Source organism: Marmota monax, unplaced genomic scaffold (genome assembly GCF_021218885.2).
Source record: "Marmota monax isolate L192 unplaced genomic scaffold, Marmota_monax_Labrador192_F-V1.1 WCK01_AAM20220418_F8-fsc00068, whole genome shotgun sequence".
Classification (NCBI taxonomy): domain Eukaryota; kingdom Metazoa; phylum Chordata; class Mammalia; order Rodentia; family Sciuridae; genus Marmota; species Marmota monax.
The window spans coordinates 6,839,353-6,853,167 of record NW_026692352.1 but is presented as its reverse complement, the minus strand read 5'-3'; the positions used below and the strand labels follow the sequence as shown (position 1 = coordinate 6,853,167).

The 13,815-nt window shown below is 52.1% G+C and overlaps 1 protein-coding gene across 1 annotated transcript in view; it reads left to right on the top strand.

Annotated features, from left to right (window-relative positions):
* Positions 1–2,129: 2,129 nt before the first annotated feature.
* LOC124091172 (guanylate cyclase D-like) overlaps positions 2,130–13,815 on the top strand; it is a 46,809-nt gene continuing 35,123 nt past the window's right edge. Inside the window, exons 1-7 of the mRNA XM_046442133.1 lie at positions 2,130–2,850; positions 6,919–7,217; positions 8,152–8,506; positions 10,994–11,078; positions 11,510–11,606; positions 11,692–11,820; positions 12,966–13,046. Coding sequence (XP_046298089.1) covers positions 2,130–2,850; positions 6,919–7,217; positions 8,152–8,506; positions 10,994–11,078; positions 11,510–11,606; positions 11,692–11,820; positions 12,966–13,046 — 1,767 coding nt within the window. The remainder of the gene's footprint in view (positions 2,851–6,918; positions 7,218–8,151; positions 8,507–10,993; positions 11,079–11,509; positions 11,607–11,691; positions 11,821–12,965; positions 13,047–13,815) is intronic.

Here is a 13,815-nt window from a genome sequence, read left to right as displayed (position 1 = left end):
GTCTGATTCAGCCCTAACTTCGGTGAGACTTTGGACAAGTAGTTATCCTGCCCAGAGTTGCAATTTCCACCTTTGAAAATGTCTCCTCGGGGCCAAGGATAGTAGTGGATCACAGGTACTTGGCAAAGTAGAGATGGAGAGGAGAGGCCACTGTCATTATTGGCAGCAGTATATGCTCATACTCCCATCTGGAAATGATTGGCTCTCTGTGAGTCTAGAGCTCATCCAACAGCTCTGGGGGATTCATCTCAAGGGTAGATAGACCTGTCCCTGTCCCTGCTGCTAGGACACTACTTTGAGCATCATAGTAGAAGAGCAAGGAAGAACCAGAGGCACAGAGGCTAATGGAAGAGTCCCCCACCTGAAGTCACAGAACCTAGAGCTCAGAGAATGAGAGCATCATAGACCAGCAGGGTGCAGGGTTGACACAGCCCTGCAAACTGGCTCCTTTTATAGATGGGGAGGCTGAGGTCTAGCGGGGAACTGAGGCTCAGGCCTTCCACCTCCCTGTCCAGCTCTCTTTGCACCACAGTACACCTGACTCCTGACTCCCTCGAGGATCTAAAGATGGTGATGGTGATGATGATGGTGACCATTCCATTTAGTTCATGTCTCCTTATTCAAGTCCCACTGCAGATACTGTACACATTTTAGTTTTCACAATTCTGTCAAATAGCTGTTCTCATCTCCTTTTTGTAGGTGAAAGAACTGGTCCTACAAGGACCTCAGATCCCTCAAGGTTAGGGGCTAGTAAGCAAGAAAACAAGGGTTGATTCTTCTTTGTGATTCAGAGGCCCTTCTATTCCTCTGCACTGAACTTGATTTCTAAGGAGCTACTCTACACAGGCCATTGCTGCTGGCATTCAGAGGGCTCCTTGTGCTCTCCTGATCCACACTTTCAAGTATTGAGTTGGTTCGAGCTCTTCCTCCTTGAGGAAGCCCCTCATGCCCCTCTCCTCACCCACAGGACCTCCTCCCTGGTCCTTCTGCCTAGAGTCCAAAATTGTGGTCAGCTCTTCTCTTGCCTGGGACCTGCCTCCCTCCCAGCCTGGTAGTTCCCTAAGCTATGCATCTCACACACTGGCTGCATGCATAGTGGGAAGAAAGAAGGCAGCGTCCATGGGTGGAGAGTGTGCAATAGCCGGGAAGCAGGTAGAGGCCAAGCAGGGGTTGCAGGGACTTCAGTTGCACATCAAGGCCCAGAAACAGTAGGATGAAGTGGGAAATGTCACCATTCAAGTGTCCTGGTAGAAGACATCATGTGTGGGGTGTTTGATGAGCTGAACTGCCTTGGGTCAAATCCTGTCTTTCTACTAGCACGTCAGATTTCCTTAGTCTTCTGTCTGCACAGTGGGGAGGGAAAGGCCTCTGCGTCCAGGTCTACGGGGGAGGTCAGAGATGGAAGGAGCACGTGTAGGGTTAACTCACTAGCCACAATTCCCGTGCACACACTGAAGGGTGAGGTCCCCGTATGGGGACTTGCATAAGTTGCTAGGGCCTGTGGAGTCCACTAGGGTAAAGGGCTGTGGGATGGTGCTGGGCTTGGAGGGAAAGAGGCAGGGACGCTTGAAGGGCCACCAGGAGAACCTGTTCTGCTTTAAAGATCAGTACTGGAAGAAACAGTTGTATGTTGAAAGAGGGAGGATTTATTGAATACCTGAGTACCAGAGACTGTACTAAGGGTTCCACAGGATGTCAATCAATCATTGCAATCATGCTTTATCAAGTAGGTTTTATTGCCCGTATTTCGCAGAGGAGGAAAATAAGGCTCAGAAAGCTTCAGGGTTGGCCCAGGTTTCCAACATTGGAAACAGGAGGTCAGGTCTGGCTAGTTGTTTCTGTGGCCCATACTCGGAGCATTTGAAATGCAGCTCAAAGCTTCATGTGGGCATCATGAGACTGTGAGCCAGTCATGGGAGGATGTGAGGCCCCCAGCTCTTGTGGGGAGTCCTTGGAGTTCATGGGTCTAAGTCTCTTGATTTACCGAGGAGACTGAGGTTCTGGGAGGAGGTGTCTGCCTCTCAATCATGCCAGGAAATGCTGCTAGAAAATACTAGAAAGCAAGCCTTTTCCATATCCCCCTTTCCCCAGGGCCGCAGGGGAGCTTGTACCCTGAAGGTTGGGACCGGATGCCGCCACATGGGAAGATTGTCCTGCCCTGCCAGGGTCCCCAGCGGCCTACTCATAGTCATCCAGGAACAACCTCTTCTTTGCCACTTCCCTCTGTGGTGTTTTGGGGTGCCCTCCTGTGGGTTGGCTCCCTTGCTCATCTGGCCTGGGGGACGGGTACCTTCACTGTGGGGGTGCTGGGTCCCTGGGACTGTGACCCCATTTTTGCCCGGGCCCTCCCTGGTGTGGCTGCCCAGCTGGCTGTGGACAGAGTCAACCGGGACCCCTCATTGTTGCCGGGCTCACATCTGGCTTCCGTGGTTTTGCCTACAGGCTGCCATACCCCTCAGGCCCTGGCCACATTCCTGACCCACAAGGACACTGTGGCTGCTTTTGTGGGCCCTGTCAACCCTGGCTACTGCCCAGCAGCCGCTCTGCTGGCACAAAGCTGGGGCAAGACCCTCTTCTCCTGGGCATGTGGGGCTCCAGAGGGAGGCCGTGAATCAGTGCCCACCTTGCCTTCTGCTGCCCAGGTGCTGCTGACTGTCATGAGATACTTTGGTTGGGCTCGCTTGGCCATTGTGTCCTCCCACCAGGACATTTGGGTGGCCACAGCCCAGCAGCTGGCCATGAGTTTCAGGACACATGGGCTGCCTGTGGGGCTGGTGACCTCTCTGGGACCTGGGGAACAGGGTGCCATGGAGGTCTTACAACAGCTCTGCAGTATGGACGGCCTGAAAGGTAAGCATGCAGGTACTCTCCTCCTGTGGACAGCCTGCACTTCTTATGGCCACCATGCGGGCTTCCTCCTCATCAGACATGGGGCTGAGCCTTTGATGGTTGCTCTGTATTTAACTCACGGACAACAACCCGGTGAGCTCGTCCTGCTGCAGTCTCTGGCAGCTCAGAGAAGGAACTTGCCCAGGTCACACAGCTGGCATGTAGCACACCTGGATCCTGCACTCTGGTCCAAGTGTCAGTCTTGGGGTGGGAGCTCAAGGCCTCCTAGGTTCTTGGCTGGTGATGGGAAGGTCATGAAAGGGTGGCAGCATCTGAGCCCAGGAGTGAGCACCAGTCTTGGTCTGGTGGTTAGAATCATAACCTCCATGGGTTTATTGCCTAATGATCCTTCCAGCATTCACTAAGAACCAGAGGTGCTGGGTCACAGCAGTGAACAGGACAGACATGGCGATGGATCCCCAGGGATGGGGAGACAGATGTGTGAGCAACCGGTTCTGATAGAAGTGGTAGAACCATCTTGAGAGGCCTGCATAGCCAGAGGAGAAGGGGCTGAGCCAGGGGCTCTGAGAGGCTCCTTGGAGAAGGTGTCCATCCTTAAGGAGGTCACCAACCAGGGACAGACATGGTGCCCGGGGCAGTGGAGAGCAGATGGGATCTCAGGTGAATCTAAACTGGGTTTGTGGCCCATGTGGGCTAGGAAATCAATTTAGTGAATCATGACTAGTGAGGTGGAACAGAAAAAGATAGAGAAAAGTAGTATTTTAAAACAGAATAGAACGGACCAGAATGAGACTGCGTCCACCCGAGAGTGCGTTTCAGGCAGCAATGATTGGTGGGGGCCTGGGAAACTTCCCCTCAGTAGACTCAGTTCCTAGGTGCTCTGCTTTGTGAGTACATCAAGGTGAAGTGTATCCAGACCCTCCTGGGCTCTGGGAACCTGGGAAAGACTGGCTGGGCCCCAGCTGTGAGGAGCTCATGTTTGGTGGGGAGACAGGGGTGCAGAGAGGCACACAAGAACCCAAGGTCAGGGAATCTTGATACCCATCTTATTGGTGATTGGCACCGAGTTTGTGTTCCATGGCATCAAAAAATGAAACCGTGAACAGCTGAGGTAAGCAAGTGTAGCCAGATTTATTTAAGAAAGTGATAGAGAACAGACTCCTCCAGAGAGAAGGGGATTTGGGGAGCTCAAAAGCCCATGGAAGGGTGTGACTTGCCTTTTTGATAGCCTTTGGAACATCTCTCTTTCATTGGTCATTGTTTTTCCTTTCTTCCCTGCACATGTGCCTAGGAGCAGGAACTCGGAAGTTTTTTATTTTTCTTGAAAAATTCCAGTCAGCAACTCTTTGTTCTATCTTTGAAAAACAACTGCCGTCTTCTCGACCCTCATTATTTTTACTCCTGTTGACTGCCTGATTCAAACTGTCATTGGCCAATTTTCTCATTTCTTTCTTTTTTTTTTTTTTTTTGGTACTGGAGATCGAACCCACGGGTGCTTAACCATAGAACCACATCCCCAGCCCTTTTTAATATTTTCTTTAGACACAGGGTCTCACTAAGTTGCTTAGGGCCTCGCTAAGTTGCCAAGGCTGGCTTTGAACTTGGAATCTTCCTGCCTGGGCCTCCTGAGCCACTGGGACTCATCATTCTTACCTACATGGACTGCCTGGCCTTTCCCCCTGTCTCAATCTGAACTGCTTGGGTGTAGGGAGGTGACGTTAGGGCAGGGATGGCAATAAATTGCAAAATGGAGATGAGGGGCAGCTGTATTCTGGGTGAGGGACCAGCTTGTGCAAAGGAGTGTAGGTGACTCTCACAGGGCATTCTCTGGACATACTTGTGGGTATCCCACTGCTGGCCCTTCCAGATGTGTGACTTCAGACAAGTCACTAAACCTCTCTGTGCTGCGGTTCCTTTATCCATAGCACAAGGATAATCAAAGCCCCTAATTCATAGGATTGTGACGAAGAAATGGACCACTGCAAATAAAGAGTTCAGAACAGTGTGGGTTCACAGTGAGCACCGCTTACAAGGATGAGGGCTTTTCCACTTAAGTGGCTTCATCCCCAGTTGTGTGAGTCAGCTCCCCCTAGGGGCCAAACATAGAACAGCGCTTCCAACTTGGGCTAAGGGGCGTTTAGGGGACACTGAGCAGAAATCAAACATAGCTGATAGGACACAAAGACTGGTTCCATTTCTGCCCCATCCTGGTGGGTCTCTCTAAGGACTTTCCACATTATCTGGTATCCAGAGGGGGTGACTTGTGGCCACTGGCTCACACAGCATGGCCACTCCGGGATTCAGCTGAGACCAGGGCTCCAGGCTCTTACTTCCATGTAATGAGGGGCCTCAAGCCCCAGCAAGGGGACTCCCTAGCCTTACTTGGTGGCTCCACTTTCCTGGGTTTTCTGGGAAAAGAAGAATTTCAATAGGAAACTGGGACACATCCAAACAAGCAGTAGCTGTTTTGTGCTATGGTTGGAGCCCTGTTTAGGGACTCAAGTGGGGAAGAGAGAAGCAGCTGAGGAAATCTGATGTGGACCTTTATCTTGGGCAGGGTCCTGGTGCCTGGAGAGGCAATTGGCTTCCTTATTACCAAAGCTGTTTTACTAAGACAAAGATGAATGTATCCATATCTGCTTAGACCTTTAGGATGCTGCCCATGGCCACAGCTGAGTACAAACTGGCCGGGTGTGGTGGCGCATGCCTGTAATCCCAGCAACTCAGGAGGCTGAGGCAGAAGGATCTAGAATTCAAAGCCAGCCCCAGCAATTTAGTGAGACTTAAGCAATTCAGTGAGAACCTTATCTCTAAATAAAGAATAAAAAAAGGACTGGGGTGTGGCTTAGTGGTTAAGTGCCCCTGGATTCAATCCCTAGTACAAAAAAAAAAAAAAAAGTATAAGCTGATGAAGAATGGATAACAAAAACGTGGTCAGCCACATAGCGGAATAGGATGCAATCATGAAAGGAATGAAGTCCTGACATGTCACAACAAAGATGAGCCCAGAACACTTCACACTAAGATGCCAGACACAAAGAATGCATGTTGTACAAGTCCACTGAGATGAAAGATACAGAAAAAATCCATACAGAGACAGATTAGGAGGGAGGAATGGGGAGTGACTACTAATGGAGGTGACAAACATGCTCTTGGATTAAATAATGGCAATGGTTGAACAACCCTTTTGAATGTACTGAAGCCATGGTACACTTTCACACTTGTAAAAGAGCGAGTTTTATGATATAGGAATCTTCTTCATTTGAAAAAAAATTTAAAGGATTATAAACTGTGAGCCAGCCCTATGTCCAACTCCTGGCTCTAGCATGTTGGTGGTGACGTATTCTGGGGCAATTCCTTAATCATGCTGGGCCTCAGTATCCTCATCTGAGGCTGGACTCAATGTCCCTTGCCATCTCTATTTCTTAGTGATAAGAAGACAGTAGTGTCTGGAGCTCGAGACGGGATGCAGGTGCTGATAAATGTACTTCTTAGTGCTGTTGTGGTTGTTGTTTTTTTTTTGGTGCCAGGGATTAAACCCAGGGATGCTCAACCACTGAGCCAGCTGCTTGTTTTTTTATTTTGAGACAGAATCTAAGTTGCTCACAGCCTTGGTAAGTTGCTGAGGCTGGCTTTGAACTTGCAATACTCCTGCCTCAGCCTCCCGAGTAACTGGGATTACAGGCATGCACCACCATGCTTGGCCAGTGCTGTCATATGACCAAAAGCAAGGGTCCTTTAGGACTCACATACATTGAAAGCTGTTAATAAATATTAGTAATTGTCAAGGTCAGAGGGTTGAGATAGGGTGGGAAGTTGAACAAAATTATCAGATGGGCATGCTGGGAGGGGAGGCTGGGAGGGCCAGGTTCATACAAATCCAGATTTGGTGGCCGTGGCCATAATGGTTATGGGGAGAAGATTCAGGGGAAATTCTGCCTTTGCAGCCTGATGTGGGGCAGGGAGTGGAGAAGAGTTCTGAGCAGCTCTTAAGCCAAAGAATTCTGGGCTTCAGGGAAGGCTGCAGTTGGACCAGGCTGCAAAGGTGACCCTGCTGTCTCCCTGCAGTTGTGGTGCTGTGCATGCACTCGGCGCTGCTGGGGGGCTCTGAGCAGACCGCACTTCTGAGCCGCGCTTGGGCTGAGGGCCTGGCGGGCGGGAGACTGGTCTTCCTGCCCTACGACACTCTGCTCTTCCCCCTGCCCTACCGCAACCGCTCCTACCAGGCCCTGGGTGACACCGGGCCCCTGAAGGAGGTCTACGATGCAGTGCTCACTGTCACCCTGGAGTCTGGCCCCAAAGACATCCATGCCTTTGCTGCTGCCAGCATGGATGCACAAGTGGCTGCCCACCTGCAGCCAGAGCAGGTAGGTGCATTAGATTCTCATACACCTGGAGGCTGGGGGTCCCCCCTGCCAAAGGCCTTCCTGACTTTCTGGGAGTGCCAGGTGGGAATGGGGGTAGGATGGGGTGACGTTATGGCACGTCTGAGGACTCGGCAGACACGATGTGCTGCTGCCTTGGTTCTGGCTTCTAGGACTTGGCTGGACTCAAGTGTCCCTTGGCATCTCTGTTTCTTAGTGATAAGAAGACAGTAATGTCTGGAGCTCCTGATGGGATGCAGGTGTTGATGGAGGGTCATTCCATCGGTTATTCATCTGAAAAACGTAGACTTATTTCCTAATATGTGCCACCGTGCAGGGAGCCTGGTGATATAGGAGACAGACCTGATCTTTAAGGGCTTCCTTCTGGAGACAGGCAATAACCAAGGGACAAGATAACCAAATTCAAGTGTGAAATGCCACCAAGAAAACAGAAGAGGATCCAGTGATGGGGGAGCCTGGGGTGGAATGGTGCACAGGCAGAATGGGAGGGGGCAGCCCCTGGGGGACCTTGGAGTTGAGCTCTGAATACTCAGGAGCAGCCAGAGGAGGATGGATGGAGAACAATGAGCTAGACCATGAGCTTTGCTTTGGGAAGGTTTGAGATACCTGTGAAGCCTCAGAGTTGGTGACAGGGGGTGGCTATGGGGACTGAGGGGATCTGGTGGCCTCAGAGAGGACTGTATTGAGGACAAGGTGGAGCAGTTATCTAACAATTGCTATTTGGGGTTGGGGATTTAGCTCAGTGGCAGAGCGCTTGCCTAGCATGCGCAAGGCCCTGGGTTCGGTCCTCAGCCCTGTAAAAAAAAAAAAAAAAAAAAAAAAAACTAACAATTGCTATTAGTAGAAAGACCAAGGCCCAGAGATGCCTGGGAGCCTGTATTGTGGGGTTTTGCAGTGGGGGGCTTCTCTTCCACAGGTGTCTCCTCTTTTTGGAACCATCTATGATGCTGTTGTCCTGTTGGCCCATGCCCTGAACCACTCTGGGAGCCATGGGGCAGGACTCTCAGGAGCTCACTTAGGGGACCATACAGGGGCTCTCAATGTGGCAGGCTTTAGCCAGAGGATACGAACGGACAAGAGGGGCAGAAGGCTGGCCCAGTATGTCATCCTGGACACAGATGCTCAAGGAAACCAGCTGGTACCCACCCACATTCTGGACACAGGCACATGGCAAGTGCAGCCACTGGGCAAGGCCATTCACTTTCCAGGAGGGGCACCTCCAGTCCATGACTCCAGCTGCTGGTTTGACCCCAATACACTGTGTATGAGAGGTAACTCATCATCCTCCCATCCATCCATCTGTTCATCCATCTGTCCACCCATCTACTCACAACCCACCCATCCATTCATCCTCCGTCCATATATCCATCCATCACCCATCCATCTATCCATCCACCCATCCATCCATCCATCCGCCCATCACCACCCATCCATCCTTCATTAAAGTTTTCCACATGGGCCATCTTGGGTGAGTAGCAGGAGCAGGTGCAAAGAAAGGATATGAAACTTCATGAGAACACTGAACCAACAGCTGTAGAGCACCAGGGGAGACCAAGAAAGGCCTCCCTCAGATGAGAAGGGTTAAAGCATTTACAGAGATGTTCCTTCTCTTTGATCTAAAATGTTCCACAGCTCATAACTAGACTATTTTCCTTCTTCCTTCTAATTTCCTTCCACCACTAGACAGCTGAAGTTAAGAAAAATTTGGTCACTTGCTGGAGGTCACACATAGAGTTGTGACTGAGCTCATGCTGAGCATAAATATTCTGACTAAGTGCAAGATTTCTTTTCCTCATGACCACCAGGGGTGTGAGACCAGGAAGTCCACACTGTTCTGAGTCTTGTCACTCATCCATTCTGAGTATCACCCTAAAGAGACTGCACTGACACACATGCCTAGGTCTATAGAGATGTGCACACACACGGGTATACACAGGTGCACCCCTGTTCCCTAATGCACATGTAGTTATGGTGGTCACCACCACTAGTGGGCAACTCAGGTTTGGCTAAGCTTGTGTGCACCCCTACCCTGCCCCAAACCCCCACACTTCTCTTGACCTGGGCTCTCCCTGCCCTCCTAATCTTCATCCTCAGACATTTCCCTTTCGGGCCACCCTTGACTGTGTACCTTTCTCTCCCTGGAGAGCTCATGACCCTCCACCCCAGGGTCACGAGCTCTCCTTTATCCTCTTTTTCTTTCAAGACCAGCTCTGCAGTCAACCTGGGGCCTCTCCTCTGTGCTCCCATGGCCCCTGAGCACATGGTACTGTAGTGTGTCCACAAGGTGTGTGTCCTATGCTGGGGACAGCTAGTTCCATCTGTCTCCCAGCTAGATGTGAGGTCCAATGTATCCCCTTGGTGAGGGAGGACCGGGGGAGGTCTTCACCTGATTGTTTATTGGCTTCTCTTTTCTTCCACAAATAATGATTGAGCAGCTGTCCCTGCTGCCCCAGCCACCGTGCTCAGCCCCAGGGTCTGGGAGAGAATCACACACCCTTCCTGCCTCATGGGCTGATTCTCTTGAAGACCAGACCCAGACCCTCTTTCCAGTATGTTCAGTCTGGTGGCAGAGACAGGGATAGCCAGAAACCACACCACACAGTGTGGTCAGGCCATGACAGGGCAGCCAGGGGCAATGGATCCTCCCCCAGCCTGGCTCACTGAGGGTGCTCTCTAACAGGCTTTAATCCATCCAGTCGGTAACCAATCAGCATGGACTTACTGACATCCGCTCTGTGCTCAGCTCAGACGCTGGCAAAACTCACAGGATAATGGAGGACAGGGGGGCAAAGGCAGGTGGAGCGGCTCTAAGAGGGATCCAGGAGGCAGGATCCTGAGCAGGGACACTAGCCTTGGAGTTTGAATTCTCTCAGGGATCCCATAATGGCCACTCCAATTCTAACTCAGGATGGCCATGGTTATCATGAGGATACTGTACACAGTTGATACCATAGATTGCAGGACCAGGGAGCAGGGGCTTGGTGTCACATACTTAGGGTTACAGCTTGACAGTCTGCTGACCAACTGTGTGACCTGACAAGAAAAGAAGGAAGGGATGGTCCCCTCTGCTGGGCAGCAGGGCTCAGTGTCCTCTTTCCCTTAGCTGTCCAGGCAGATGCTTGAGCTCCCCATGCAAGTCGCCCACCTACTCCCTGGGGGGGTCTAGCCTCCCCGTGTCTGGCTCCTGGCATAGGCCTAGAGATCTGGGTTCAGACTAAGGCTCTTCCAGTCGCCAGTGTCTTCCCACAGTGAAGCTGGCTGCCAAGGTAGGTAGCAAGTGGCATGTTGCAGGGGGCAAGCAAGAAGTGGTGGCCTAACAACTAATAGAGATGAATTTCTCCATTTTATCCAGCAGCTGCCCTGTCCAGGCCTGTGTTAAGTGCCAGGGACACTGAAAGGAGGAAGTCCCGGGCCCTGCTGTCTGGAAGCTCAGTCTAGTGGGAAGGGGCTTGACACACGGGCAGAGAAAAGACCTCTTTTCTCTGAATGTGACCAAGGCTCTCATGGGGTCCTGAGGTGGGGAGCCCAAGGTAAAACCACAGACAGCAGTGCTGGGACTTGACGCCTGCCATCTGCCGGTGAAGCTTCCTCTGCCAGCAAGAGGACTCTCCCAGCTAGAGGCCATTCTGAGCCTCAGCCCTGAGGGCAGGAATCCACATCCTCACTTCCCAGGGGAGAAACCAAGGAAGAGAGTGAGGGCCAGGGAAGGCAGCTGTCCCCACTGCTGTGACTCTTGTCCATCCCCGCTTCCCCCGCAGGTGTGCAGCCTCTGGGCAGCCTCCTCACTCTGGCCCTGGCCTGTGTCCTGGCGCTGGCGGGTGGGGCCCTCGCGTATCTCTTCAGGTAAGGGACTGTCTTGGCTGAGCCTGGCTCTGGCCCACAGGGCCTGCCACTAGCAACCTGGGGGAGGGGGCTTTCCTAGGCTCCACCTCCCTAGACCTCAGGGTCCTCAGCACTCCTTTCCATCCACAGTGGGGACTGGTCAAGGCCCTGGATAAGACTCATCCCCTGAAGCTCCCCATCTGTACAATGCGGGGCTGGCCAGGACCATCCCCAGGGGCTCTGAACCTCTGGAAACAATTCTCCCTGGAAGACTCCGGTCTGAGCCAGAGGCTGAGGGTTCTGTGAAGTCAGTGCTCAGTGACCTCCCAGTCCCACTGGGCTGTTGGGAGACGAAATGGAGCTAATCATGGAGGGCTGTGACTCGGGCAGTTCCACCAGCCAAAGGAGGTGGGGGTGATCTTTGCAGGACTCCCACTTTTTCTCCCTTCCAGATTGGGCATCCAGCAGCTGCAATTGGCAAGGGGTCCCCAACAGATCCTGCTGACAGCCCAGGAGCTCACCTTCCTCCGTCGGCCTCTGAGTAGATGGGTGTGTGAGGAGGGTGGGACAGGGGGTGGGACAGGCAGTGGACAGAAGACAGGGCTAGATCTTGACCATGCCTGCCCCCTTCCAGAGGCTGCAGGTGGACAGTGCAAGTGAATCGAGGAGTGTGACAGATGGCGGGAGCCTGAGGTCAATGGCCCAGGGGTCAGCAAGGAGCCTGTCAGCTCCCCAGGAGCCCACGAATGTAGCCCTGTATCAGGTGAGGGCCTCTGCTACCCACATACCCACTGGGGAGCTCTAATCAGTTTGGGAAAAGCTAAGGAAGCCCACAGCCCTTTGTGCCTCTGTGTTATGCCTCAGTATTATTATGGAACTGGAAACTGACCCAAGAAGGAGCAGTGGGTTTCCTGGGTTCCTTGGCAAGCAGAGCTAGAACCAGGCAACAGGACTCCCAGCTCCCAGCCCAACCTGGTTCATGATCTGATCTTTGGAAATAACCAGTTCCTGGCCACATGTCTCTGGGTACTGCCTAAGTCACTCTCCTCTCTGCTAAATAAGGAAAGTGCCGCCCCTGGTCCCCAAGCCCTGATATGAAGGGCAGCACCCAGCCCAGGACAGCCTCCAGGGAGGCTGGAAGGTTAGAGGTTAGACCGGTGAGACTCTAAGGACACCTCAGTCTCTCAGTGGCTGTTATTCCCAAGTTCAATAATTCATTGACACTATATGGTCCTCATGTTCTCGCCTCCCACAGTTGAAGAGTCAGACTAATTGTTGATGTGGGAAGCAACATGAGACTCTTGCTGCTTCTTTTCCACCTGGCCTCCCGGGGGATTCCACTTTTCCTTTCTGTTGAGGAGGTTTCAATGATATACCAAACATGTTTTTTTCTGTTTTTCTGAGAGAACTAGCTGGCTGTGGGTGAGGCCAAATTGGTGCTGAGCAGAGCCTGGGCAAGTTCAGAGTCCAGCCTGAGGCCTCTCCTATGTCCCTGGGTCACAGAGCACCCCACCTCTGGCTCACAGGGTTTGGGCATCAAGGGTGCCTGAGGCCTGCAGGGTGAAGCTGACCTGGAGGTGAGAACTAATGTGCTTCATATTCCCATCTCATGGGCACTGGAGACGTGGGTGGCCGTTAGTCCAGCCTGAGGCCACCTCCTCCCCTCACTTGCAAGAACTTCGATGCAGTGGATCTAGGACTGGAACTCATGTCCATCAACCAAAGCCTGGGCCCTAACTCTAGCTGGTTCCTGGTCATTCTAACACTGTCCCCACTGACTAAGCTCCACCAGGCTCAGAACACACAGAAGCAGCACACTGATGGGGAAGAGGCCAGGGCTGAGGAGTGGAGGGTTTCCCCAGGTTTATGCAGCGGGATTGGCACAAACTCTTGCACTTCCTTCTACAGGGAGACTGGGTTTGGCTGAAGAAGTTTGAAGCAGGCACAGCCCCTGTCCTGCGTCCAAGCTGCCTCAGCCTCCTGAGAAAGGTAGGGCTGCAGAGGGCATGGGGGGGTTCTGTGAGGAGACCCTTACTGGTTGGATTGGTTCCTGCTCAGTGTGGAAGCTTCTGCCTCAGAGAAGAAGTCCTCTCTGTCCTCACGATAGCTACCCATGGCCAGCACCTCAGCACAGCATACTCTGTCACTGTCACCCCTGCATGCCAGCATCCCTACACCCCATTGCCACCCCAGCAGGATCCTCATCATAACCCCAGGGGCACAGTCCCCCAGCAGTGCTATCACATAGCATCTCAACACCATCAAGGGTCCTCATCCTGCACACACACCACACCCTTTCACACACTCATCCATTATTTATTAAGCATCATGTATGTGCCAGTGTTCTGGGCTTTGAAGAAGAGAGGTTCTTTCCCTACAGAGCTTCTAGTCATTTGTCACCACAAACCACATATACACCTTCACCTGAGATTGGCACTATCCTGAGGGCAGTGTGGGATGGTAGGTAGAGCACAGGAAGATCCTGGATAAAGATGGAGCCAGATGCCCAGTCCTAGGACAGTGCTAAGGAGAGCAGGAATATCCAGAATGCCTAGAACTGTCCCTGGCAAGGGGCATGCCTTCGATGTATTGTGAACTTTATTAGTTTATTAATGTTGTTACTTTTATTATTATTTTCAACATTACCACTGTAAGCAAAAAAGAAAAAAGAAAAGAAAGAAAGAAAAGAAACCAAAACAGGAGCAGACTTCAACAGATCAGCAAGCTGTCTTTATTCAGCCGGGGTGGAATGGCACGT